The sequence below is a fragment of the Zootoca vivipara genome, chromosome 2 (assembly GCF_963506605.1).
Source record: "Zootoca vivipara chromosome 2, rZooViv1.1, whole genome shotgun sequence".
Taxonomy (NCBI): domain Eukaryota; kingdom Metazoa; phylum Chordata; class Lepidosauria; order Squamata; family Lacertidae; genus Zootoca; species Zootoca vivipara.
Window position 1 is genome coordinate 57,868,918 of NC_083277.1, and position 26,253 is coordinate 57,895,170.

Here is a 26,253-nt window from a genome sequence, read left to right on the forward strand (position 1 = left end):
TCAGCTTAAGATCCATGGAGTTGCCAGGGATTGAACCTGGCACTTCTGACATGCAATGCATTTTTTTTACCACCAAGTGACAACTCTACAAGGGGCGCATGTGTGCAGTGCACCCCCCCTTCCAAAAGCGCCCCCTCCTCCTTTTGCTGCATCACAAGAGACTTTTATACTCTGCAAGTACCATTTACAATGCAGCAAAAGAAAGGGGAATTACAAAGACTTTGTTGTTGCAGTGGGCATTTTAAAGTGGTTTTTGGTTTGATAATGACTTTTTATTGTTTTATTCTCCATATGGTTTATTTTTACATACACCACTTTGAAATGCTAATGATTAGTAGACACACACGGCTGGGAAATCAGGGAGAAAGTATGTGGGTAAAAGAATTCTGTCTTACAGCCATTGTGTAGAATGAGTCCGCTTGAATTTATTGGAACACAATTATATTGATTTCATCACAGTGACTTCCAGAAATGGAAAGGGGCCACCAGTATACACGATTCTTTCAAGGACACACATAGCAACTACCATGCAGGGTTATCCCAAGTTGCAGGTATGCAACAGCTAAGGTTCCTTGCCAGAAGCTATGAAAGTTCAGGCTGGTACAAAACCAAGAGACATTTGTAGTGGAGATGGGCCCCAGAATCCTAAAATTGGGAATGGAGTAACCCAAGGTAACCTGCTACATTATTCCAGCATCCCAATTTTGTATCTCAAAATCCTGCCTGTATTTCCTCAGCAGGTGCGTGTGTGTCATCATTTAAGCAGATAGGCTTAATTAAGCCTTGTCTAAAACAGTGTTTATCTGAAAGCATGTTTACTTGGCATGATATATGAGTTTAAGTCGTCATAGTTTATTCTTCCTACATGTGGTTAGGAATACAAGGAGCTGCCTTATACTGAGTCAGACCATTGATTCATCCATCCCAGTATTGTCAACTTAGAGGCAGTGGATTTCAGGCAGGAGTCTCTCCCAGCCCTACCAAGAAAGGTTGGGGCTTGAACCCGGGAGCTTCTGCATGAAAAGCAGAGCTAAGGCCCTTCCCAAGATGGACCAAAAACAGTCTGGATGACTGGTGCCTATGACAGATTGTTACCAACATATAACCAGCTGTACACACTCCACAATATTGCATTAGTGGAGTGTATTAAACTTTTATTGAATTCCATTCTTCAACTGGATTAACACAAATATTTATTTAAAAGACCCCCCCCCCCAATCTATTGACAGTTCTGGAGACTCTGAATGAGCTTGAGCTCAGTTTAAATTTGTGGTTTTATTCCTGGTTGTTTCTTACTTTGTATCAGGGGACTTGTTCCAAACACCAACTTTTCACCTTATCTTCTTTCTTTCCTGGTACAGGACAGTGTCGTGAAGATGCCACATTTCGCTGTGGACAATGACTGAATCAGATTTTTAAATTAGAGGTGCTTCCTTAGTGTGTGTCATGTGTGGTCTTTATCAAACCATTTTTCTCCCCCCTGCTTTTTTCTCTGCTCCATTTATATTTTGCAACTTGGTTGGCTTCAGATTTTTTGAGGGGTGGGGGAGGTGAAGGTTGCTTTCTGAGCTCAAAATTATCGATAGCAAACTACCCATTACATACTTGACAATGTCCCATCAATTACTGCTGTTGTGAAAGGTGAATGCTTATTTTGCATATTTTAAAGCTTTACTTGAATTATTACCGTATAGTTTACATTTCACTGTAAGTGTGCCTTTTCTCTTATACACCTGGATGTATAAAAGGATAAGGCACCTGATGAAGTTAATTCCAGCATACAATGGTAGGCTCTACATACAGTACTCAAAAGCAAGCCCCATTGAGTACAGCAGCACTTTCCCCTGGGGAACAGGGCCAGGATAGCAGCTTTTGTCTTTAAGGTGTCACAAGACTCTGGTGCTGCCACAGGCTAACACAGCCATCACTCTAGAATTTAATTTTCAACTACGCTTTGTATTATTTCTTTAAGTCAGCTGTCCCCCATGCTGGCTGAGGCTGATGGAAAATGTAGTCCAAAACATCTAAAAGACACCATATTAGAGAAGGTTGCCTTAAAATATGCTTGCAGCCTGCTGGGGTTTGTATTATTTTATGTACATAAAATAATAGGCCATCTGACAACTAAAAAGATCTCTGGGTGGCTTACAACATTGACTGTAAAAGCAGGAGCATGCAATTGTCATCTGCTATTACTTGGCAGCCCAAATGAGAACATATATTTCCCGCCCCCTCTCTCTACACACACACACACACACACACACAGCTTCTCTCACGTCTATGGACAAATATACAAGTTGTCGCTGCGCACTATTCTCCTTTAAGCAGAATGTGATAGGACAGAGGATAACCAAACCAATCTACAGTTTAAAACTTTTCAGATACAGTGGTACCTCGATTTACAAACACAGTTGGTTCCAGAAGTCTGTACTTAACCTGAAGCGTACTTAACCTGAAGCGAACTTTCCCATTGAAGTAATGGAAAGTGGATTAATCCGTTCCAGACGGTCCGTGGAGTACTTAAATTGAAGCGTACTTAACCTGAAGTGAACTTTCCCATTGAAAGTAATGGAAAGTGGATTAATCTGTTCCAGACGGGTCCGCAGAGTACTCAACCTGAAGCGTACTTAACCCGAGGTATGAGTGTAATTGCTTCCAGAAGTCCGTACTTAACCTGAAGTGAACTTTCCCATTGAAAATAATGGAAAGTGGATTAATCCGTTCCAGACGGGTCCGCGGAGTACTTAAACTGAAAATACTCAAACCGAGGCATACTTAAACCGAGGTATGACTGTATAAAGAACTGCAGATGTCACAATATAAAGTGCTGCATAATATGAGCTACTACAGAAGGCTTTAAAAAAAAGGGGGGAGGTTGGTTGATAAAGACATGTATGTAGAAAAACATTACTGAGAAGGAAGAGTCTGTACCAAACAAAGATGCACCCCCAAAACAGTCCATCAGCAGAAGTGGGTTTATTAATTTATTTTAATCCCCTGCCTATTTGGGCCACCAAATAACCGCAGATGACAATCCTGCATTGCAAAACCGAGTACAACTGGCAGCAGGGCTGAACGAGATAAGGGAATGAGTAAGAGTTCACCTGAAAAGAGCATAAATAACCAAGTGCAGAAAGAATAAACTGGAAAAAGCAGCAAGATGCAAATGAATGGAGTAAGAAATCCTAAGTAGAAAGAGCAGTCGGATGTGATCTGACATGGCAGCCTGTAGTTTGACTAGAAGCATATTTGTATTACTATGCCTTAGAAGTGTTGAAACAGTCAAGCATGCCGTAGACTTTCTGAGTTGAAAGTAAATCTGCTTAGCAAGTTATCCTTTCCCCTCCAGATTAAGATGGATAGGTTGTAGCTTTTGCATATGCAGTAGTTAGTTTTCCTTTTCATAAACGCTGACAGCTTCATAATAGCTTTCTCTCCCTTTTTTCAGAGGGCTGGGTGCGTGGGGGGGAGAGAATGCTACTGAGAAGTACATAATCATGCATAGACTCATAGAAATGTAGAGTCGGAAGGGACCGTGAGGGTCATCTAGCCCAACCCTCTGCAATGCAGGAATCTCAACACATGGTCCCCCCATCCAATTTGAAACCCTACCGGACTCAGTTTAGCTTTGCAAATGTGCTAGCAGTTTTAGTGCTTCACCCTTGTTTTAACCGAGTTCTGCAAATTCTCTCTTAGCGTCGCTAACCTTCCGTTCCACTGTCACTGCCAAAGGTGACAGTAACCAGGAAACCCCCAGCAGGCAGCAACCGCCTGAGCATCAGGCTTCCACCAGCACCGCCCTCATCCCCACCCCAACTTTTGCATAAAGCATACATTTGCCCATGCTGCAAGCAACAAGCACAAGAGCTATGTAGTGTTTGTAATTGTTGGGGGAAAGCTAGCCAGGAGCACCCCCACGTGGAGAAAAGCTGACGCTGCAACTGAAAGAGCACCAGGTCTTATGTGGAGAGAGGAAGGCGAGGAGACGCTGCCACTCACTTCACACAGCAGGGAAACCTTGCCAAGAGCACGACAAACCGAGAAGGGCCACAGCTCAGTGGTAGGGGACCTGCCCCTGGGGAGCCACTGCCAGTCAATGGAGACCAGTGTTTCCCAAAATTGGGTCTCAGGCTGTTTTGGGACTACAATGCCCATCATCCCTAGCTAGCATAATAATAATTTATTATTTATACCCCGCCCATCTGGCTGGGTTTCCCCAGCCACTCTGGGCGGCTTCCAACAGAAAAATAAAATAAAATAATCGATTAAACATTAAAAGCCTCCCTAAACAGGGCTGCCTTCAGATGTCCTCTAAAAGTCTGGTAGTTATTTTTCTTTTTGACATCTGGTGGGAGGGTGTTCCACAGGGCGGGTGCCACTACCGAGAAGGCCCTCTCCCTGGTTCCCTGTAACTTGGCTTCTCGCAGCGAGGGAACCGCCAGAAGGCCTCAGGACTCAGTGGTCAGGGATGATGGGAACTGTAGTCCAAAAACAGCCAGAGACCCAAGTTTGGGAAACTGATGTAGACTATACTGAGCTAGATGGACCAAAGGTCTGGTTCAGTATAAGGCAGCTTTGTATGCTCCTAAAAACAGCAAAGAAATCACTGCTTAAACACAAAGACCATCCTGGGTTGTTTTTTTGTGTGGGGGTGTGTGTGTTAGAGTAAAAGAGCATAACAATCATTTGGTAGGGGTTGCTTTATTATTGGGTACAGCAAAATCCCAGACGGTCGGATCAGTCCTGTTAGCAGCAGAGTCCGGGGGGGGATGAGGGAAGAATGCCAACCGAAAGAGAGCAGGAAAATGACAACAAATCCAAGCGCCGAACAAAATGCACCTTCCCGACCATGTGCCCTCTCAGAAGTGCCACCAGCCAGCCCCCAAAGAAGCACTGGGGTTGGGGTTGGGTGGGGGGGTCCTGCAGGGCTCATGGGGTGGACAGAGCACGAGGTGCAGGCAAGGCCAAAACTTTGTTCAGCTTAGCCAGGAGTGCTCCCTGTGGGTCCCACAGACAAATACATGAAAGGAGATGGAATTGCATACAAAGGTTTGCATATTTCCCACACAAGTGAATCCAGCTAAGCCTGGAGATAAAGAAACATGTAGTTTCTCTCTCTCTCTCTCTCTGATTCACAAGGTAGTCTTACTCTTTGTGCCAGAGCAGGTGCTAGCCATGTTCCAGTGCTTTAAACCCAACACAGCTTTTGTACAGATTGGCTCTCTCTCTCTTGGGTGAAGCAGCTGAACCCATGTCCAGCTTTGCCTGTGTGTGCATAGCTGTCAAAACGGGGCCCCTGTAGACCCTTTGGAAAACAAAGCAGGAAGGGCAGAGTTGTGATGGGAAAGGGGATGCAGCAGCGGGTCTTGTCCTATGCTTAATACTTTGGGCTGGGTTCTGATCCTAAGACACAGAGAGAAGGGGCAGAGACCAACAGTGTGACCCACATAAGCCAACAGTCATGTTGGTTTGCATGGGGGTGGGGAGCAGGGTACATAAACCTCGTGTCCTCCTAATCCAATCCCCCAACAGAGAGGAGACCTGAGCAGATGGAGAGAGAGAGGGGAGCACAGAAAATTCAAGTACAGCAAGGATGGTGATCCCATGGCACTCCTGCTGTTGCTGGACTACAACTCCCATCATCCCTTGCCCACCACCTAGGGCCGATGGGAGCTGGAGTCCAACAAGGTCAGATGAGCCACAGACATCCCCTCCTGAAGTAGAGGCTTAAGGGAGGGTACAAATGTCAGGGCTGCACCAGGCAGCAGAAACAAGATGGTGGTTCCAACCAGCTTCCTATCGAGAAGCCGCACGGGCTGTGCCTTATCCGCCTGGGGTTCCTGTAGCACCTACTCAGCCCCAGAGCTCCCTGTGTTATTTGGCCTTCAGTGTCTCTGGCCTGCGCGTGCAACAGGCCGCCTGGCTCCACAAATATTGCAGTGAGGGTAGCAGTGGAAGGAGTCCCGTCCAGAATGTCCTATAATAAATACTATTTACATTGGCCACCCGCAGCTCATACGCCATGTGCACCCCAACCAAGAAGAGGACGATATGGAAGGGCACTGGGGAGCCATTAATACCGGTAGCGCTGGCTACCCACACACAAAACAGCTGGTTAATGGCACAGCAGCATCCTGTGGCCGTGGCTAGGATTGCAGCTTCAGTCCTGCGGAGGGCGCTGCGGGTCTGGGGAAGGCGGCACAGGCCTTGCTCTGGTGTCACCAGTTGGCTTTCACGGCATTGATGTCACTCACGAGGTTCTGTGCCATGCAGATACCAAAGATCTGAAATACAAGGTTGAGGATGATGCGTGTTAAAGAGAATGAGAAGCACTTGTGTACATGCACACAAGCGCTATACAAAGCTGGGACCATCAAGAAGGAGATTGATTCCATCTTTTCACAGCTCTGAACTCAGTATTATTACTGCCACTGACAGGGGCGAGGGGGAAGTCTTGGCCCGTTTTGCCTTTGCAGTACAATGGCAAATGGAACGAGAGGCACGTGCAGAGGAGAGAAAAGGCAGTTCGAGGTGGAGTGAGTGCAGGATCCCCACTGCAGACGTTTGCCTTCCAATGGGTGGAAGATGAAGGGGCTGGCAATGGGGATGCGACAGAGGAAGCAGGGCTAACAAGTGCCTGCCTGCCCGCCTGCCCTGCCCCCTCAGACAATAGAGAACATGTGATTTTAAGTATCTGAATGGGTCTGGGTTTGGGATGCCTTTTTTGTGGGTTCTATGGAGTTCAGAGGCACTTTATCCCGCAAAAACAACAGCCACTTCAGTTTCGCAGCAGCAGCAGCTTATATACCTGGAGCAGCGCAACGGCCACAAAAGTCCCGGCTACCACAATGAGATTGTCCTGGAGCCATTTCTCAAACTGGCCAGCACATCCTTTGGTATGGATGAAGCTCTGCTGCTCCAGCTCCTGCAGAGAAGGCAAAGGCAAGCAGGTGAACAGCTCTGGAAGTAGGGATGCATAGAACCATCTTCTGCCCAGAGACGAGGGAACCACTTCAGCTGAAATGCTACAATCCTCTGTGCCCAGTGGCAAAAATAATATTTGCTCTGTGGCCACTAGTTCCAGCCCATCCCAACCTAGCCACTTGGTCTCACTTCTACAATCCCCCATTTAGAACATGCACAGGCCCACCCCTTGCTTTATTATTTCTGCCCTTAACCCAGAATGCTAACTGGTTCCGTTGCCAGTTGTGCCTGGTCCCATGATGTGCCTTCTAGGAAGCACATCTGCCTGGCTCCTCCCACCCAGGGCCCAGACGTATCAACCCAACTCTCACCAGTTTAAGGCGGACATCATAGCCACACTGCGTGTTGAGAACATCCTCCTGCGGAAACAACAGACCCAAAGCTAGTCCAACCAAACTGGGAAGTTCTCTAACCACTTCCCTGATAAAAGTCTCGCTGCTTTGCCCCCTAAATCTCTCCAACACTTGGCTTTGCATGACACACCTTCCCAAATACTTCGGCTGCAGCCCTTGGTTCCTCCATCTACCCCCCAACCCAACCCAACATAACTCACGAAACAGAAAGTTTTGCCCGTTCAATCATAAATAGTTTGGTCCAGACTTGGATCATTGTATTTTTAACCTGGACTCTTGTACACTGGGTGCAAATGTTCTTGGACTCCAGCTCCCATCAGCCCCAGCCAGCGTGGCCAAAAGTGGGGGCTGATGGGAGTCCAACATCTCAAAGCTCACAGGTTCCTCATCTCTGCCACTAGGCAATACACTTGAGCAATTGTTCTATTAATGTCTCAGCTTAAGCGTGCTCTCCATGGAGCGAATGAGCAGCAAAGAATTCACCCTATCCTGTAGCCCCTTGTTCCTGCGGTTTAAGGTCTATTCACCACCCCTCTCCTTTTAGCTCCTTACCGCAGGGTCCTTGACACAGCAGGAGAAGGGCACCCCGCAGCGCTCCCTGCTGGGGTTGGAGTCAGTGCAGTTGAAATAAATGTTGAGGTTCCAGTCATTAGGGCCATGAGCCCCACAGCAAGACCACTGTACAGGGAGACAGTTTTAACCAGCGTAAGTGTCCAGCAACCAATTACACACAGAAACACCAAATGCTGCCTTCCTCAAATGGGTGCCCTCTATATGTTTTGGACTACAGCTACAGCCATTCTTGACTACTTAACCATGCTGGCTGGGGTCGATGGGAGTTGGAGTCCATCAACATCTAGAGAGCATCAGAATGGGTAAGGAACAAAAATGGACAAAAGGGACAGATGAGGTCACCAGTTGCAGGCAAAATGTTACACAGCAGGAGTGGGGAAATGGATCTGACCCATGGGCTGAATCCTTATCTTCTGCATCCCAGCAGCCCAAATTTGAAAGGTGGGTAGGACTGTCCACCTGCCATTCACCTGATATCCCAATGGTGTCATGTGACCTGCTTTTGCCCATGTTTACGATCAGCTGATCTGCAGGGTACGCACAGGTCTGTGCACAGCACTTTATAAGCACAAACAAAGCATTGTGCACAGGGCTTTGCAGTGCCTGAAAACTTCCTTGCGCCTAGCTGTGTCTTTACATGCTTTGTACATGAGTACAGGTGTAGGGGCACATAGGCTTGGCTTGGGCAAAATAGTGTAGCAGGCCAAATTGGGAGACCTGGCTGATCTAATTATGCCCACGGGCAGGAGGTTTCCAACCCCAGCTATATATATAGGATGAGGCCTTTCACGGACAGCACAGAGTCCCTGTAACTTTCAGATACAGTCAAACCTCAGTTTACGACTACCTCGGCGAGCAACCGCTTCGACAAGCGACCGCCGTGGACCCAGAAGTGTTTTGCATCCAGGTTCCGTGGCGTCAGATGCGCAGACGTGATCTGCGCAGCTCGCACGTGCGCAGAAGTGCTCTTTCAGCGCTTTGCGCACGCACAGAAGCGTACCTTCGGCGAATGATCGCCTCCGTGGAACAGATTGCGGTCGCAAACCGCGGTACCACTGTACAGGCTACAGGAAGCATTTCTGCAACCCTGCAGCTTCATCAACTGCCACCAGATGGCAGAGTCAGCTCTGGTGTGCGCTTGGTAACCATTACCACTCTAATCCCACAGGGTGCAGGAGATGTTTCTATATCTCCTATTAATCTGGAAACACCATGCATTGCTCACTCGCTTGCCATAGGTATCTATGGAACACTGTCATCACATCACAGTTCTCCTTTGTTTTCCCCATGTTTCTTCCATCTCTTTTATGACTGCAGAAAATCCAACTTTTGGGAGAAAGAACAGGCCAACTAGTAGCACAAACTCCACAGGTGTCCAGAATGGCTTCCCCAACTATCATGTGCAGAAGCAGGGTCTTTCCAGACCACGGCGCCTCACACTCCACCAGCCCTAGAACAAACAGATCGCTCAGATCGATCGTACAACTCACGTATTCCTGAGCAAAGTCTATGAGGTTCTGCAGGTCGATGTCATCGCGGTAGGCCTTGACGTTATTGTTGATGAAGAAATTGAGCTGATCTTTGATCCAGTCCTTGAAGATGAAGGCCAGGACACCAGCCGTGAGCTCCAGGAAAAAAATGAGCCCCAGGAACACAGAGAACTGAGGGCAAAGCAGAGACAGGCCAGAGAGTAAAGCTGGGAAATCGCTGGGGATGTCCAGGCAGCGCATGGCTGCAGGATAGGGATCGCCCTCACACTTATCAGACAGTCACATCTCACAGGGGAAGTAAGCTGCCCTGAGAACTTGTTTGTTAAGGCAGATTATAAATACAGAAGAGTAAGAAAGACAAGTGTCTCTTAAATCACACTAAGATATCAAAAACCTAAAAATGCTATGCTAATCCTCAGTACTAGTGGTGCCTACTTCCTCTGAAACTTCTGAAATAGAAGGAAATCAAGGTGTTATTACGATTTTTTTCCTCAAAGGAAGGTAACAGAGGTTAAAATGCAGCAGCAGCACTAGGAACAGAATGCATGTACTCCAGTTTCAATCCCAACCGTACTTCTCATTCTAACCTCCATAGCCCACCCAAAAACTGTTGGCTCCCTGCTCAGTCCTTCCATTCCAAGCAGTAGATCCAGTGTTCCTTCCCCAGCTTGCCCTGATCTTCCTTGTCCTGTCTAGGGAAACCCCTGATTGCAGTTGGCCCTCCTTGTGCAGCAATGCCTGCACTCTAGCCTCCCTCCAGGCTCCAGCCTTAGTTCCTAAGGCTCAAGGAGGCTGAAACAGAAAGGGGCCCACTCCTAGGTATTGCTGCACTGCATTTTGCCAAGCTCTGAACGCAAGAGGCATCCAGCTCACCACCCAGAATGGGAAAGCAGGAAGACCCAAAGACTTACAAACTTGAGCAGGAAAGTGTTTTCCCTCAAGGCTCCAATGCAGCCAGCAAACCCCAGGACGAACATCACCCCTCCGACCACAAGGAAGAGCCAGACAGGGTCAAAGCCACCCAGGTCTGTGATGGACGACAGGTTGGAAAGCACACCCTGGGGGGAGAAGGGATGGATGACTCCCAAGTTCACAACACTGATGTGTAACACTTTTAATGCTACAATCATGTAAATCACAACAGTTATTACAGCAAATGACTCACTGGTTAACTATTAGCAGTAATAACCGTAACAGAGCGGAGGTCAAACTACCTGTTATGTTATCAAGGCTTTTAAAAAAATACGAGCTGTGCGCAGTAAACTGCCCCTTTGGGGTCAAACAGTAGGAGTGGGGAGAGAGAATAATCTCAGGAAGGAACTGGCTGCTTTTTCTTCAAAGTGGAAGTGGATGATTTAAGCCCACTTTTGTGAATCATGTAACACAGCCTTCCCCAATGCAGCTCCCCCAGCTCCCAGCACCCCCAGCCATCACTGTTGCAGAGGGCACCAGGTTGGGGAAGGCAGGTGTGGTACCTGCTCTGAAGAGCTGAATACTCTTTGAGAAGATGGAGGAGCAGGTAGCAGAAAGGAGAACATCCCTTGTCTTGCCATGTTCCAAGAGCAGAGCAGGGGAAGACAGGAGTCTGTTTCTGAGGGAGCGCATCACCATGGACACACACGGAATAGGAGTTTTACTGCAATTTATACTAATATTAGTGGTAATGCACCAACACTGCTACTCCTGTGGCTTATATGGAAGCTACCTTGCAGGCCAGGGACAGCAACAGGGTTAGGGTGTGTGGCAATGACTCGCTGAGACAGCATTAAAACGATTAGACAGATTCATGGGAGATAAGCGTAGCGTTGGATATTAGTTATTATAGACAAATGGAGCCTTCATGGACAACAGCAGCATACCTCTGAACAGCAGGTGCTAAGAACAACAGCTGAAGGCTGGGGAGCTCCCAGAAGCACCTGGCTGGCCACTGCTGGAAGGAAATAGGATGCTACTGGTCTAGATGGAACCTTGGGTTTGATGCATCAAAAGAATTCTTACATTCTCATGTCTATTATTTAGATTCAGAGGAGCTGGCGCTTCCCAAAAGCCACTGGATACAAGAGACATGAGTCCCTGCTTAGATGTAACAACAAACCATGGTTTACTAATTAAGTCTAAACTAGGCTCAAAGGGTGCTAGGTGATTCCAACCTCTTGATGCTTTTGCTCTAACCCCACCCTACATCTTTGGGATACAGGAGAAGCAGCTAACCCACAGTTCAAGGGGCTGATGTGGCCAATTTGGGTGGCAGAAGTAAAAAACTGGGGGATTGAAGAGGACACAGTACAGGGCAGTAAACCCTGCTCTTCAGTTGCTCTGCCTGGACCAGCTAAGTAGGGATGCTGTGTGCCTCTCGGTCTCCCACATGTGAGTGTGCATGTGAAAGTGTGTGAGAGAGGGAGTGGGCAACCCTGTTCTGGTCACCTCCACCACTGGATTGGCCATTGAACCAAAAAGAAAAAAAGGTCAGCCACCACTGGGATACAGAATCTGCTACCCACAACCCTTTCCCAGCACTGCAAGGAACAGCAACATCCTTCTTTGAGCATTAGGACATGAAATTCACAAGTCACATGACTCAATTATTTCTTCTTTATTGATAGGACACCACTCATTCTGTTTAGGATGATTTACTGGAGTTAGAAGGGGAAGCGGGAATAAAAAAGAGGCTCTCTGCAGTGACTCTAGGAAGAGGAAGGGATTTGCTGTAAATCCCAGGGGAGTTATCCTGCTGAGCAAAGTACAATAAAAGTGATGTTTCGGAGTGGGAGCTCTGCTGTTCAGGGTTCAGAACGGAAATAGGCATTACTGCAATGTACCCTAAATCAATCACCTTCACAAAGGACTAGTAAACAGATGCATGCACATCCCTTGATTTTTCAACAGTGGGCAGCCTGAACTGACTCAGCTGAAAAGCGCCATATATGAGGCAATGCCATGTCATATGAAAGGCCCGTCTATGGTCATAAACTCTTACAGACAGCTCGTTTCAAACATGCAACCTGTCACCTGGTATTGAAGTTCTCAGTTTGCACATAGGCCTGCTGTATACCTGATAAGGACTTGAAACTTGGAAATTCAATTTGATGTCTAAGCTGGCACCACAAATATACTGGACAGGATTCAACTAACAAGTCTTGTTAGTGGCAGCCAGCACAAGGGCTCCTTCTAGTGCTTTGGGGCTTTCCCCCTACCCCCCAAAAAAATGGCTCAAGGGGGTGTTGAGAGACCCTGTAGAATGATTGTCATAGCTCTATGGTGAATTGCTTCCACTGGTTGGTATTCAACTAACTTTTACTCAGTCAACCTCCTGAAATTTATAGGCGCAACTTAGTCATGTTCATTAATTTCAGTGGGCCTACTCTTAGTAAAATGTAGCCGAATACCACCCACTTTACCTGCAAAACAGGAACACTGATTTCAAAAGGATTCGAGCCCCATGTTAGGCGAAAGATTCCTTCATTGTAGGGGGTGGAACTAGATGGTCCTAGAAATACCTTCGAACTCTAAAGTTCTATGATTCTATGAAACTTACATCCAGAAGTGTGTTTTAAGATCATTGCACAAGTCTGTATTTTCATTCCAATACTGAGTCCTTAATAAACCGAAATAGAGGATCTGGGGCCTGGATCCAACTAGCTTGGCATGCCAGCAGAAGCCAGAGCAAGGGCTTACAAGAGTGCAATGGGGTTTCTCCCCTCCCTCCACCTTCACCTCCCCCAAATCCACTCTGGAGGGTCAGGGTCCCCAGAACACTGCATGGAAGAGAGGGGAGATAATTTCACCCAGCAAGCAGAAATGCTTGTGCTGACAGAAGCATCAGAGAAGCTGCAATGTAGAATCCCTTCCTTGGTGTTTGTAACTAACGTCATTCACTGGCGAACTAGAGTATCCTTGCCTGCTGGAAGAAAATGATTGGTTACCTCAGCTCACTTGTCAAGAGCTGGCAACACAGCTATGTGCCACAAAGTGCTCAGAGTCAGAGGCCTGTCAATCACTTGTACTTTTCACCTAGCCAGAGGGGATAAGCTACTTACTTGGAGAACCCAGGGTTAGTTTACAGGCATGTTCGTTTCAGGAACCTAACACCATGGCTAAGAGCACTAGAGCCAGTGAGAACATTAAAAAAGCACCAACCAGAAAATTCATCATTGCAATGGTCCAAGGCAGCAGCCACACTTACCTTTTCTGCCCAGGCCCACAGACCAATGGCCAGAAAGGAAGCCCCCAGCAACTGAAAAAGAGGAAAGAGCACAGTGTTATGGGGAACACAGCAAGGAGGAGGAGCACACTCTACACACATTACAGGAATCTTTGCACCAAATCTGTTGCATTGTTGGCACAATCTGTCTCGAGGGACAATGGAGTGCGCCTCTGGGGGGTGAAGCCAAACCACTGGAGAATTACAGTGCCTGCTGCGGCTGCAGAGTCCAGTAACTTGTAACAGCTGCTTCCTGCTGTGTTAGCAGCACTGAAGTGGCCTCCCCTGGGCAGTGTACATGGAGGTCCTGGACTGCCCAGATGACAACCCCCCCCCCGGCCTTGCTGATGCGGTCCAAAGAAAAGCAGAGCAATGCGTTTGGTACCAGCTTGGCTGCAGGAGTTGCTGGAAAGAGGTGTACAAGGAGCTTGTTTAGTCGTGTCCGACTCTTCGTGACCCCATGGACCATAGCACGCCAGACACTCCTGTCTTCCACTGCCTCCCACAGTTTGGTCAAACTCATGTTCGTAGCTTCGAGAACACTGTCCAACCATCTTGTCCTCTGACGTCCCCTTCTCCTAGTGCCCTCAATCTTTCCCAACATCAGGGTCTTTTCCAAGGATTCTTCTCTTCTCATGAGGTGGCCAAAGTATTGGAGCCTCAGCTTCACGATCTGTCCTTCCAGGGAGCACTCAGGGCTGATTTCCTTAAGAATGGATAGGTTTGATCTTCTTGCAGTCCATGGGACTCTCAAGAGTCTCCTCCAGCACCACAATTCAAAAGCATCAATTCTTCGGCGATCAGCCTTCTTTATGGTCCAGCTCTCACTTCCATACATCACTACTGGGAAAACCATAGCTTTAACTATACGGACCTTTGTAGGCAAGGTGATGTCTCTGCTTTTTAAGATGCTGTCTAGGTTTGTCATTGCTTTTCTCTCAAGAAGCAGGCGTCTTTTAATTTCGTGACTGCTGTCACCATCTGCAGTGATCAAGGAGCCCAAGAAGGTGAAATCTCTCACTGCCTCCATTTCTTCCCCTTCTATTTGCCAGGAGGGTACAAGGAGCTATCCAACCACTTTAGGGACCCCATTCCAGATTTGCGTAGGGTTTACTCCTTAGCCTTTTCTTCTCCTAAAGATGTCGCACAAGGCAGTGGGTAATAAGTCTACCAGGATCCACTTCACCATTTGCCTCCCATGCAAAATGCACAGCAATCTCCCATGTGCTGAGAAATAACATGAAGAAGTATTCATCTTCTATCATCTTCCACACGGCTTGAAGCTTTTAGAGTCAGTTAAGACCTGACAAGGTATGTTCAAGTTCCCCTAGATGCAGGGGATCAGTGAGGACCACGCTAGGTGAAGATGTTGCCAAGGAACTGCACTCTGTCCCACCAACGGGACCTCCAGTCTCTCCAGCACCTACTCCCCAATGCATGCCCACTTCTAAGCACTGCAGCCACTTGCAACTCATTAACATTTCCCAGGCATGGCAGCATGATTGAGACTGCGGGAAGAATTCAGCGTTGTGCTCTTCTAATTGTTCCATCAGCGCAAGCATCTCAGCTTGCCCGACAGAACAATTCCCCGTCTCCTCCTGCTTTGTGTTGTTCTGGTGGTTCTCCAGAGCCAATGTGGGGTGGAGTGGAAGTACAAGGGGGAAGTCCCGTTGCATTAGCAGGACTCTGTTGTGCTGGCTCCTGCTGGTGCATGAACTCCCTAGGAGTGATAGTGCATTTCAGTGGACTTTGGTTAGAGCAGGGGTTCCCAACAAAATTTTCTCGAGGACCCCCTCATCGAGCCGCTATTGTGACAAGGACCCCCATTAATTCCTAATCCTAAAATTAAAAAGTGAGAGCCAAATTAAGAGTCTTTTTATATTTTATATTTATACGTTTTTTACAGTTACAACAGAGTACTCCATCAGTATACAGTTAGTTTTAATTTTCAGTTCTTAATGAGATGAACCACTTTTTAACCAACGGTCCATTTTTAACTACGCGAACTGTAGCTTCCGCGAAAAACAACACTTTGTTTACAAACACTACTGTTTTGCAAAGAGGCAGCGCGCGCCAGGGAGGAGGGAGGGGAATGGAGAAGACAGGGTACCTGCGCAGTAGCGCACAAATGAAGCCGACATGCGCAAAGCATCTTGGGGAGGTGAGCGTTAGTAGAATGCGCGCGCTGCCTCTTTGCAAAACAGTAGTGTTTGTAAAGCGCCACCTAACGGCATATAGCAGAACTACTGCCTCTATCTAATTCTAGTTTTGCGCTAGACTCTGCTCATGCAGGAAGTGGCCAAAACAAAAAATCTGTTATCATATGAAATATATTTAATATATTTTTTATTCTAATAGCATCTTGCGGACCCCTCTGGCATAGCTCGCGGACCCCTGGGGGTCCGCGGACCACCTGTTGGGAACCACTGGGTTAGAGGACCAGCAGGACCAAAACAGTGTGTATCCTCTTCTGATCTATGTCCCAGAACCTAGCAATCAGATAGGCCTATATCCTGCCTAGAAAAAAAATTCTAAAAACCTAAATTTTGAAAGTGGAAACATTTTACATTCCCTCTCTCACACACAGCATTTTTATTTCCACTGCATAATTGACAACACAACCCTATGCATCTTTATTCTAAAGCAGGCTTCACTTTGTCCAGAGGGATTTACTCCCTAGTGGGTGTTAAGGACAGCAGCTTGATTTGTGGTTTTGGGTAAGGAATTAGGTTTCATTTCAGCTCACAGTCACATCTTGAGACAGGGGAAGGGTGAGTCAGGCACAAAAGGGAAGAGGTATGGAGGTCAGGACTAGGAGACTGGAACTTTGAGTGAGAGAAGCTCCACTCAAAACATGCTCCGTTTTTGTTTTGTTTTTTTAAAGATCCTTTTCACAAAATGACTTTTTTATTTCCCAAACTTCAGAATGTAACAGAAGAAAACAGGGGCGCCACATGCTTCCCTAAGTATTTCTGAAATGTAACCTCCAAACATGGAGCCCAGGATGTAGTTTTACAAATCTATACTGCGGCCACTGTTATATCTTTGGATCTGGATGCACTGGCGGAGGAAGAGGAGTGCGGGGGGAGCGCACGGCCCCCAGCAGAGCGATCCTGGTGGGGTGCCACTGCAGCTGCCTCCCCTGCCAGTGCTGGGCGCCATGCCCCTACACACGCCCCAGGCCCCTGCAGGCAATGCCCCCAGGATGTGCACCAGCCCCGTTCCCACCTGCTCTCTGCCCCCCCCCAATGTTGGAGCATGAAGCTTCGCCACTGTCCGGATGTCTGGTGGATATATTACAGCATTAGGTACCCATTCAGAACACGCAGCAAGAAAGCAAATGCTATACCTATTAAGTAGGAGCAATTGGAGGGCACAAAATTCACACAATTAAGAACAGGCCTTCTTGATGAGACAAAAGGCCATCTGTCCATCATCTTTGTCCTCACATAAGCAGGACATAAAGGCAACAGCCCTCTTGCCCCTACTGTGCTCCAGCAAATGGTATTTAGAGGCCTACTGCCTCTGACAGAGGGGGCAGAATACAGTGGTACCTCTGGTTAAGAACTTAATTCGTTCTGGAGGTCCGTTCTTAACCTGAAACTGTTCTTAACCTGTGGTACCACTTAGCTGCTAATGGGGCCTCCTGCTGCTGCCGCACCGCAGCTACATGATTTCTGTTCTCATCCTGAAGCAAAGTTCTTAACCTGAGCTACTATTTCTGGGTTAGCGGTGTCTGTAACCTGAAGCATCTGTAACCCGAGGTACCACTGTATAGCCCTTGTAGCTAGTAGCCATTGATAGCCTCCTCCTCCATGAATTTGTTATGGAGCAGCAGCTACTTCCTATGTGCCTCAATCAAAGGCATGGAGCTGTTCAGATCCCCAGACCACCAGCTCCCCAGCTAAGAGGAGGCCCATTCTGAATGAGACATCTAGGCCAGGTTAACCTCAAGGCTCGGGGTTGAATGCAGCCTTCTAGGTCTCTCTATCTGGCTTTCCCTCCCCTCAGCCCACGCCCCTTACTGGGCCTACTTCACACTCTGAGGGTTTTTGCCTGGCTGGAATGTGTCCCTGAACTCTGATAAATCCTCTTGCTTGTCTAGATGGAGGATAGAGATAGGGAATGTGAATGCCTGTAGAAACTAGTCTAGCCAAACAAAGGTAAAATGTACATGAGTTGCTCTGCCAATGTTTGCTTCTGGGACCTCCCACTGATGCTTTGTGCATGAGAGGCTGAGAAGGGTTTCCCACCCGATCTAGAATATCTCCCAGCTCTGCACCCTTGGAGCCAACACCTAAACAAGACTCTTAATAAAGGGGATCAACTTCTCTGTCTGTGAGAGATCTTACAAGGCCAACTTTACACCACTGCAGGATAGAACACACTGAATTGCCACACTTTTCCAGTCCCACTGACACTAACAGGCCACCCCCACCCCCCCAGATATGGGTCCCGGCTTGCCAGTCTTGGAAAACAGAAGACTGGAGACACAGCGTCTGGAGCAATTCAAAGCTTGGCACAGTGCAGACAATGGCTGCTCTGTTCCCGTGGTAGGAGTTGGAACGTTCCTGAAACAGCAGCAGCATTGATCAGAGCTCTCCCCTGGCCCACAAATAAGGCCCTGCCCCTTTCCTAGGGCGATTGCTGCACACTTACCCCACTATCTGTGGGGAATTGCATGTAGGTGCCACAAAAGAAATTTATGTGATGGGAGACAAGGGGCTTAGGCGATCCGGGGATGCTCCAACATGGAGGTGATTATATGCAAAAGAAGCAACACCAGTACACAGAATACTGTTTAACTTTGTGCCCATTCAGACGTAAAGATTCTGGCTTAATAAAACAAGGTGTATTAAGCCAAGAACAAGCATCATGCCTGAGCACACCAACCCTGAGGACTTCACCTTTTTATCGTGGTTTGTTTAAACTGCAGTTTCCTGTTGCATGTGAACAGGGAAACTGTGGTTTAATTGCAACAACTAGGATCATATCCTGTGGCTCAATGTTTAAATCTTAAACAAATCAGGACAGGATAACTTTAAAAGCACGTGGAAGCAGAGCACTCATTCTTGGCTTAATAAATAATGGTTTATTAAGCTGTGATCATTACATCCGAACCAGCCCTCTGCCTAAAGCCAGCCTCACATCTGGCCTGCCAAAGTCTCTCAATGATTTTGCATGCCTCAAACAAAGACAAGCAGAGTTTGGGCAAAGCTAGGGCTATTCAGATCCATCTCGGCTAAGGCCCAATTCCTGACACATTTTTGGCACAGTTAAAGCATTACAAAGTGACTTTCGAAAATCAAGTCACTGTTGTAAAAACTTTGCCCTGGTTTGGTAATGCTAATTGTCACTACTTTGGGACTCATGCAAATACATTATTGACTACACAAAAGCCAATACAGTCGTACCTTCGTTGTCAAACGTCTTGGAATGTGAACATTTTGGTTCCCAAACGCCGCAAACCCGGAAGTAAGTGTTCCGGTTTGCTAATGTTTTTTGGAAGCCGAATGGCTGTTTTGGCTGTTGGCATTGTTTCTGGGGCCAATCAGCCAATTGGAAGCCAAGCCTTTGTTTGCGAACGTTTTAGAAGTCGAATGGACTTCCGGAATGGATTCTGTTGAACAACCAAGGTATGGCTGTAATGATGACTTTAGCTTGTTAAAAAACAGCATCCTGGCCTGTAGTCACGAGGGCTTCCAGGGTGCTGCTTATGGTTCCCCCTACAATCCTGGACAACCTTATCCCTCAATGTCAACCTGGACACTTCAATCTTGCTATTTCTACCACCTTCTGACCTAACATGATGGATGCTATAGCTTAAAGATCTCCAAAGCAAAGATTGATGCCAGCAACAAATGCTGTTCAGAAGATCAATTTGCCACCCACTAGGACTAGGTAATAATACAATGAAGTATGGCTTCTTTCATCACCATTACATGAGCAAGGGAGGGCAACTCCATCAAGTCCTGCCCTCAATGCAGATTTCAGCTGCCATTAAGTTCCAATAGCTAAACTTGGGTGAAATGTGTGTTACCTGCTTAGCTGCCATATTTGATGGGTGGTGGGGAAGGAAAATAGTTTTTTCCAGAGAGCAGTTGCTCTCTTAGACAGCTAAAACCAACACAAACAGAACTAAATAACTGTGTTATAAGAACAATAACTTTTAAGAACTGGTGCCCAAGGCCTCCTCCCTCCCCATCCCTTTTTATTTGTGTGTTTTGCCTTTTAGATTAAAAGTCTGAGGCAAGCAAATGTTTTACCAGTTTTTTGTAAGCCACCTGGGGAGCCTCTTTGGCTAAAGAGGGGAGCAAAAATGTTTCAAATAAACTAGGACTCTGAAAGGATAAGCATCCATCTTTAGTTACCTTTATCTCTCAATTTCCACCAGGCAAGCTAATGCAGACAAAAAGGTCTGAGGAAATACAATTTTCCCAAATCCTGCATTAACTGACACATGGAGTGAATTTGATTCTCCCATGCCAACCTTCTCTATTGAACCATTTTTGCTGATGCAATATTCATACCCAGGTGATCCTCTTTGTGTCTCATTTATGGCGATTTCCTCTCCCTCTCTGGTTTTTTATGCTTTTTCTTCTGGAGAGGAGAAGAAGAAAAAGGGGTGGGAGACAGATCAAACAAGGTATTGTGATAGACAAGTAAACCCTTCCTAGAGAAAAAGATCAAAGTTCTGGAAGCAACACAAATCAAACTTCCATAATACACAGCTGGGAGGTCCTGCCATGCCAATAAAACCTCTCAGCCCCAACCCACACACCCCACAAATCACAGAATCTCCTAATGCAAAAGAAGCACTTCAACTGGGAACTCAAAGAGACATTCCACTGAAGTATTTGGCTCTCTGTTTCGACCCAGGATGAGTACCCCTTGATCTGACTTCCTGAAAAGCCAATAAAAGTTTTCAGGACCAGGGGCTATTGCATTTGGAACTTTGCCAGGCATTTCCTTGTGTGCCCCCAAAATGCAGCAGCCAGCACCAAAATTCTAGCAGTGTATAATGGAGATATTTAAGACAACAGCCTACCTAGAGTTGACACTGATTAGGGTTGTGTACACACAGAAGGTAAAGTAAAAGTACTGGTAACTCGCAGCTTATGTGCCTTTAGCATGTGTTCATTCAGCTTTACGTGCTTCCCAAAAAATAAAAAATAAATAAAAAGGGAGCAGGCATCCAGGAAAAAGTACTTTAGCAATCCCACCTGCCACTGAACTCAATTTTGGCTTTACGCATTATTTATGGAAGTAAGTTGAGAGTGTCCTGTGCTGCGTTTTCCCCTCTTCAGCTAGTCTCTGTGGGGTTTGGAGGTCATTGTGTACCACACTGTCTCCGGGAAAGAACTGTTTGTATACAACAGGGCTAGCCAACATGATGCCATCCAGATGCTTTTAAATTACAACTATCATTACTCCTGGCCATTAGTCATGCTGGCTGGGGCTGATGGAAGTTGCAGTCCAAAACATTTAAAAACACTCTTTTGGCTAACCTTGTTATATACAGGCAGTCATATTCCAGAAACATGGAAATGGTGTGAGAGAGCTGGAATTGGCCATGGCACACAATGACCTGCAAAACCCACAGTGCAAAATGGAAGGGGCCAAGAGCAGAAAAGTTATTTAACTAAAAGAAATTGAATTAACTGAAGTGGCTTCCAAACTATTTTGTAAAAGGGATTCAGGTGCATACCAAAACTTGGGGTTTGTGCCATTAAAGTGGATTAAAAGGCTGATGTCCCTTGCAGAGCAAATCCAGCTTTGAAAATTAAAAAATGGACTTTGTGGTTGGTTGGCAGGAAAATGCACCGAAACATAAGGGATGAATGAAGCACAGGAAGACATGTAAACAACCCACAAGCAAATCAAGATGAATGTTCCTTGTTGTATAACCGCCCCGTAAAAACAAGGTATGATAGGGGAAATAATCTATAATGAATTAAAGAAAATTTTGAAATATCCGATTAAGAAATGCCCTAAATTACTCCTTTTAGGAATGATGCCAGAGAAGGTCAAACCTAGAGATAGATGCTGTATAAGTTATGCTGTAACTGCCGCAAGAGTATTAATTGCAAAAAATTGGAAGGCTGTTAACGTTCCGACAAAAGAAGAATGGCAAGAGAAACTATTTAATTATTACACTTTGGCCATAAAATATGAAGAAATTAAAGGAATTAAGAAGGATGAGTCAAAAAATAATTGGAAAGCATTTACAGATTATGTACAAACCAAAGCAGAGAATTTAAATCTCGTCTCCACTATCTAAGGTTCTGTTTTGATATTGTAAAGAGTTAATTGTAGTATGGTAGGAATAGATTGTAATGGGAATAATGATGGATGTGAAGAACGGTATGAAATAATTATAAATGTTAGAGTAAGGTATGTAGAATACAAATGAAAAGGAGTAAAAAGGGGATAAATTCAGATTAGGCTGAACTTTTGTTTTTTATTGATTGTGATGATTGGTAACTGTTGTGATATGTAATAAAGTTTATTTTTAATAAAAAAACAACAAAAAACAAGGTATGATATAACCTCCGTATAAGCTTTGTGCAAGCAAATCAGGATGAATGCTCAATAAACATGTCATCTGGAGGACACCCGAAAAGAAAGCATAACTCAGTGATTGAGTGCATGCTTTGTAAACAGTAAGTCAATCCCTGGCTTCTCCAGGCGAAAGGATCACAGGTACCAAGGCTGGGAAATACTTCTCTTCAGCCTTGGAGAGCCATTGGCAATCACAGTAGATAGTACTGTACTGGGCTAGATGGAACAGCAGCCCAAATCAGTATCACCAGGATTTAAATAAACTCTGGATAAGCAAAGCACTCACAAAATCCATGGAAACTTATTTCTAAACAACAGCACCTGTACCTTTGCAAAACCCATTTCTGGGTCACTCTGTCAGGTTGCCTGCTTTATCAAAATATCAGAGATGACTCACCTTCATCCAACAGGTTGAATCAAGTCCCGGTTGTTGCATGAACCACATGTTCTTATCTGAAGGAATGCTTCCTACTACCTTGCACATAGATCATCCAAGGAGAATCAGTTGTGAATGCCCCCAGCCACCTGAGTTAGATCTAGTCACCTGCAAGATCTAGATCAGGAATGCGGAATTTGTGGCCATCCAAATGTTACTGGACTGCAACTCCCCTCATACCCGACCATTGGCTGTGCTTGCTGAAGCTGCTGAGAACTGTAGTTCAGCAACACCTGGAGGCCGAAAGGTTCCCCACCCCTGATCTAGATCTTTCTCTGGTGGTACCCAAGTGTAGAACTCCCTGCCCCAAGAGGTTTGTCTGTCATCCTTCTTACTGGTTTTCAGAAAACGTGTCAGGACAATACCATTTTCCCTTCAGATAAGCTTGAAAGAATTTTTAATCTGGAGAACTCTTGGGTTCACTTCTTTCTCAACCCTATGATCTTGACTTAATTGTTGCTTTTGTGATTTTATTATTTATGCAGGTTTTTTACTTTAATTGCATCGTGTGGCCTTGCCCAGAGAGTACTATTCCAGAGACATTTTTAAAATAAATAAATATTTCACAAACAGCAACATTCACTGTACAGGAAGTGCAGGGGTCCAAGGCCCATCAGGGCAAGGCAATATGATAAGGGAAGCAACTCTAGTTAATCCCAGCTTCCCTGGAAACTGTAGGCATACTTAATAACACCGTGCTTATTTTCACTCCCAAACGTGACTGGTATAGGTTGGAACAATCACAACGGGTCAAAACAAACCACAAGCCAGCTTCAAATGTGACTAAATTCCAACATGGAAAGCTGTCTTGTGGGCAAAACAGGAGGCAAAACAGGTCACCAAACATTTTCAGCAGGGGGCCAGTCCACTGTCCCTCAGACCTTGTGGGGGCCAGACTATATTTTTGGGGGGAAATGAGCAAATTCCTATGCCCCACAAATAACCCAGAAATACATTTTAAATACAAGGACACCTTCTACTCATGTAAAAACATGCTGATTCCCGAACCGTCCATGGGCCGGATTTAGAAGGTGATTGGGCTGCATCCGGCCCTGGGGCCTTAGTTTGCCCACCCATGGGGTAGACCATCACATGTGAACATGTGAATATGCACATATGCAGCTCTTCAGTATGATGTATATGCAGTGTACACATTCTGGGGATAGTTTCACAATTTCTCCTGCACAGAAGCATTTTCTGTGTAAGAGTTTTGTCACTTTTGAAGCATGCCCAAGTCTCATTATAGATTATAGCTGGAAGCAAAGTTCTTTTGCATTTCCAAAGGAGTAACTTGCTTGCGCCCCAATGGTGTGTATCAGGGATTTGGGATAACTTCCCTGTAAAAACAACAGTCTTGCTGCAAAATGGCTTCCCCCCTGTTAAGAACAATTTTACACCAAGCATACATAGGTATTGTCATAAGCAGACACACACTACCCTAACTAAACCCACAACATTGGCTTATATAGAAAAATGCACTTGTTAGCACAATACTGTGGTAAATGAGTCAGAGGGAAAGTCTGGTGTCTAGCATCACAGTCCACTCCCATCTTTACCACAATCCCTTCTGGGGGTTATGTCAGTCAATGGCAAAAGCCACAAACAAACAGATGCAGGGAGTCTCAGCGCTGCAACTGGTAAACCACAAGCATATGATACAACCAAACGGGCAGATGGACGCACCTTCCTATAGCACAACGTCCTTTGCCAGGGGGTGGTGAAGCAAGCAAGAACAGTGGAGGCTGAAAGCAGTGGTGGCTAAGTTCCCCTTGTCTCAAATGGCCTCAGTATTTACAAGATTTCTCAGAGAAGCTTTAGGAAAAGCTCATCAGATTTGGAGCTCTGCTGGACCAGACCAATGGCCTATCAAGTCCAGCATCCTGTTCTTACAGTGGCCGTGCAAATCCTTGCAGGAAGCCCATCTGAGCACAACAGCACTCTTCCCCAATTGCAGCTCCGAGTAGTTACTATTGACAGTCTTATTCTCTATGAACTTGCCTGCTTCTGTTTTAAAGCCATCCATGTTGGTCATGGCCATCATGACATAAAGAGCCCTTATTTGACTGGAAGATGCTTTTCTGCTCATGGAAGAGAACCAAGGCATTACATGCAAGATCTTTTCTAGTCAAGCTTACAATGGTGGCATGCGTGACCTGATGGTGCTGGGTGCACTCAGATCATCCTATTGCTCCCTGGGAAATGTAGTTTTGTTGGATGGCAGCTTGCAAAGGCAACTACCCTTCCCAACAAACACACCTGAGAACATGAAAGGGGGGGGTTAAATTGGATGAGGGGCAACCAACCAATGCAAGAAGCCCTCAGTAGGAGTTTCACCAACAGTAAGTAGTTAAATAACATTGGCGCATGTGCCTTCAAAGCAGCTGACTTTGGGCACCTGGTTTGCTGCACACTGATCACACATATGCAGAATTTCTTCTAACCTTCTGAGCCAGAGAATAACTTTTTTTTGCGTGGGGGCAAGGGAATGACAGTCTATTGGCAATAAATACCGTACAGCTGAGCATTACCAGCAGGAAGAACCTGGAGAGAGCACATAATCTGCATACAAAAAGCTCAGGTAGTTAAGCGGTGGGGGAAACCGCTGCTCTGCCCGAAGTGTATGGGAATATGCTGCCCGTCGGACAATACCGGATTACACGGATCATAGTCTAGCTTCGCACATTCATGTACAGTACTGGTACCAAGCCAGATATAATGACCATCCCTAGCTGGAAGCGTCTTCGTCCCAGGGAAAGGGCGCTCCTAAGAAGGAACCTTCCCCACCCACACCCACCCCCGTACCAAGCTCAGTTTCCTGCAGACTCTCCACTGGAGCACCCTTAAAATGAGAGACGGCTCTCCATTATGTCCGCCGCAAAGAGGGTGAGGGGAGAGGAAGAGCCCCCTCTGCTTCCCGGCAGGCCAGCGACCCCCGAGCCAGGCCTGGACCTTGCAGCCGAAAATAAGGGGAGACCCGTCCGTCTCCCCCACTCCACCCCACCCCACGCCCCACTCCTAGTTCGGCACCCCCGCGGGAAGCGGGCGGCGCAAGCCCCCTCCCCACCGCGCGCCCCCGACGCCTCGAGGCGGGCCGCGTCCCGCGCGCGCCCGCTCGCTCACCCACCCAGAAGAGCACATTGGAGGCGAAGAGCAGGTACTTGGTGCAGCAGCTGACCTGGGGACCTTGGAAGTGCTGGGCTTTGCCTGGCATGGCGGGCGCGGGGCCTGGGCGCTGCCCGGCCGCCTCACAGCCCCATGCCGCCCGCCAGCCAGCGGCCCAGCAGCTCCGCCGCCGCCGCTCCGCCCCGTCTAGCTCGCCCCCTAGAGGAAAGGAGAGGCTGCTGCCGCTTGCAGAGCCAAGCTCCGGGAGCGGCGGGTAGGCTGCTGCTTGTGCGCGCGCATGCAGAACAGACAGAGACAGAAAGAGACAGGCACACAGGCAGACACACACCTGACTTGGACTCGCATGACCTGGGTTTTTTAAAAATAATAATAATAATAAATACTTAACGTAGCGCAGTATAAGTACTCCACACTTGTCACACACATTACCTCAGTAACAAGGCTGGCCCTGCCCTTGGGCAGAGAGAGGCGGCGGCCTCTCACGCAAGCTGATTTGGGGTGTCATGGAAGGAAGGGCAGCAAATTGTGGGT

General features: G+C 46.7%; 1 protein-coding gene across 2 annotated transcripts; it reads right to left on the reverse strand.

The window, feature by feature from the left end:
- On the reverse strand, positions 1 to 25,889 carry TSPAN17 (tetraspanin 17). Of its 2 annotated transcripts, none has more exons than XM_035105819.2 (8): positions 25,775 to 25,889; positions 13,584 to 13,634; positions 10,312 to 10,458; positions 9,401 to 9,571; positions 7,890 to 8,015; positions 7,296 to 7,343; positions 6,809 to 6,925; positions 1 to 6,284 (listed from the first exon to the last, which is right to left on the reverse strand). In XM_035105819.2, the coding sequence occupies exons 1-8, from the start codon at positions 25,808 to 25,810 to the stop codon at positions 6,219 to 6,221; spliced, it is 762 nt and encodes a 253-aa protein (XP_034961710.1). In that variant the 5' UTR covers positions 25,811 to 25,889; the 3' UTR covers positions 1 to 6,218. The 2 variants fall into 2 exon arrangements, with proteins under 2 accessions (XP_034961710.1, XP_034961709.1); XM_035105818.2 differs by having other exon boundaries at positions 25,724 to 25,889.
- Between the last annotated feature and the right edge of the window lie 364 nt (positions 25,890 to 26,253).

Bases quoted from the DNA above. Each gene is read 5' to 3' on its own strand.
- TSPAN17 (XM_035105818.2), bottom strand. From the start codon at position 25,810: ATGCCAGGCAAAGCCCAGCACTTCCAAGGTCCCCAGGTCAGCTGCTGC. The intron at 10,459-13,583 runs GTAAGTGTGGCT...TTCTCCCCCCAG, and splicing joins TGTGGGCCTGGGCAGAAAAG to GGTGTGCTTTCCAACCTGTC. The intron at 9,572-10,311 runs GTAAGTCTTTGG...CTTTGCCCTCAG, and splicing joins ACACTTTCCTGCTCAAGTTT to TTCTCTGTGTTCCTGGGGCT.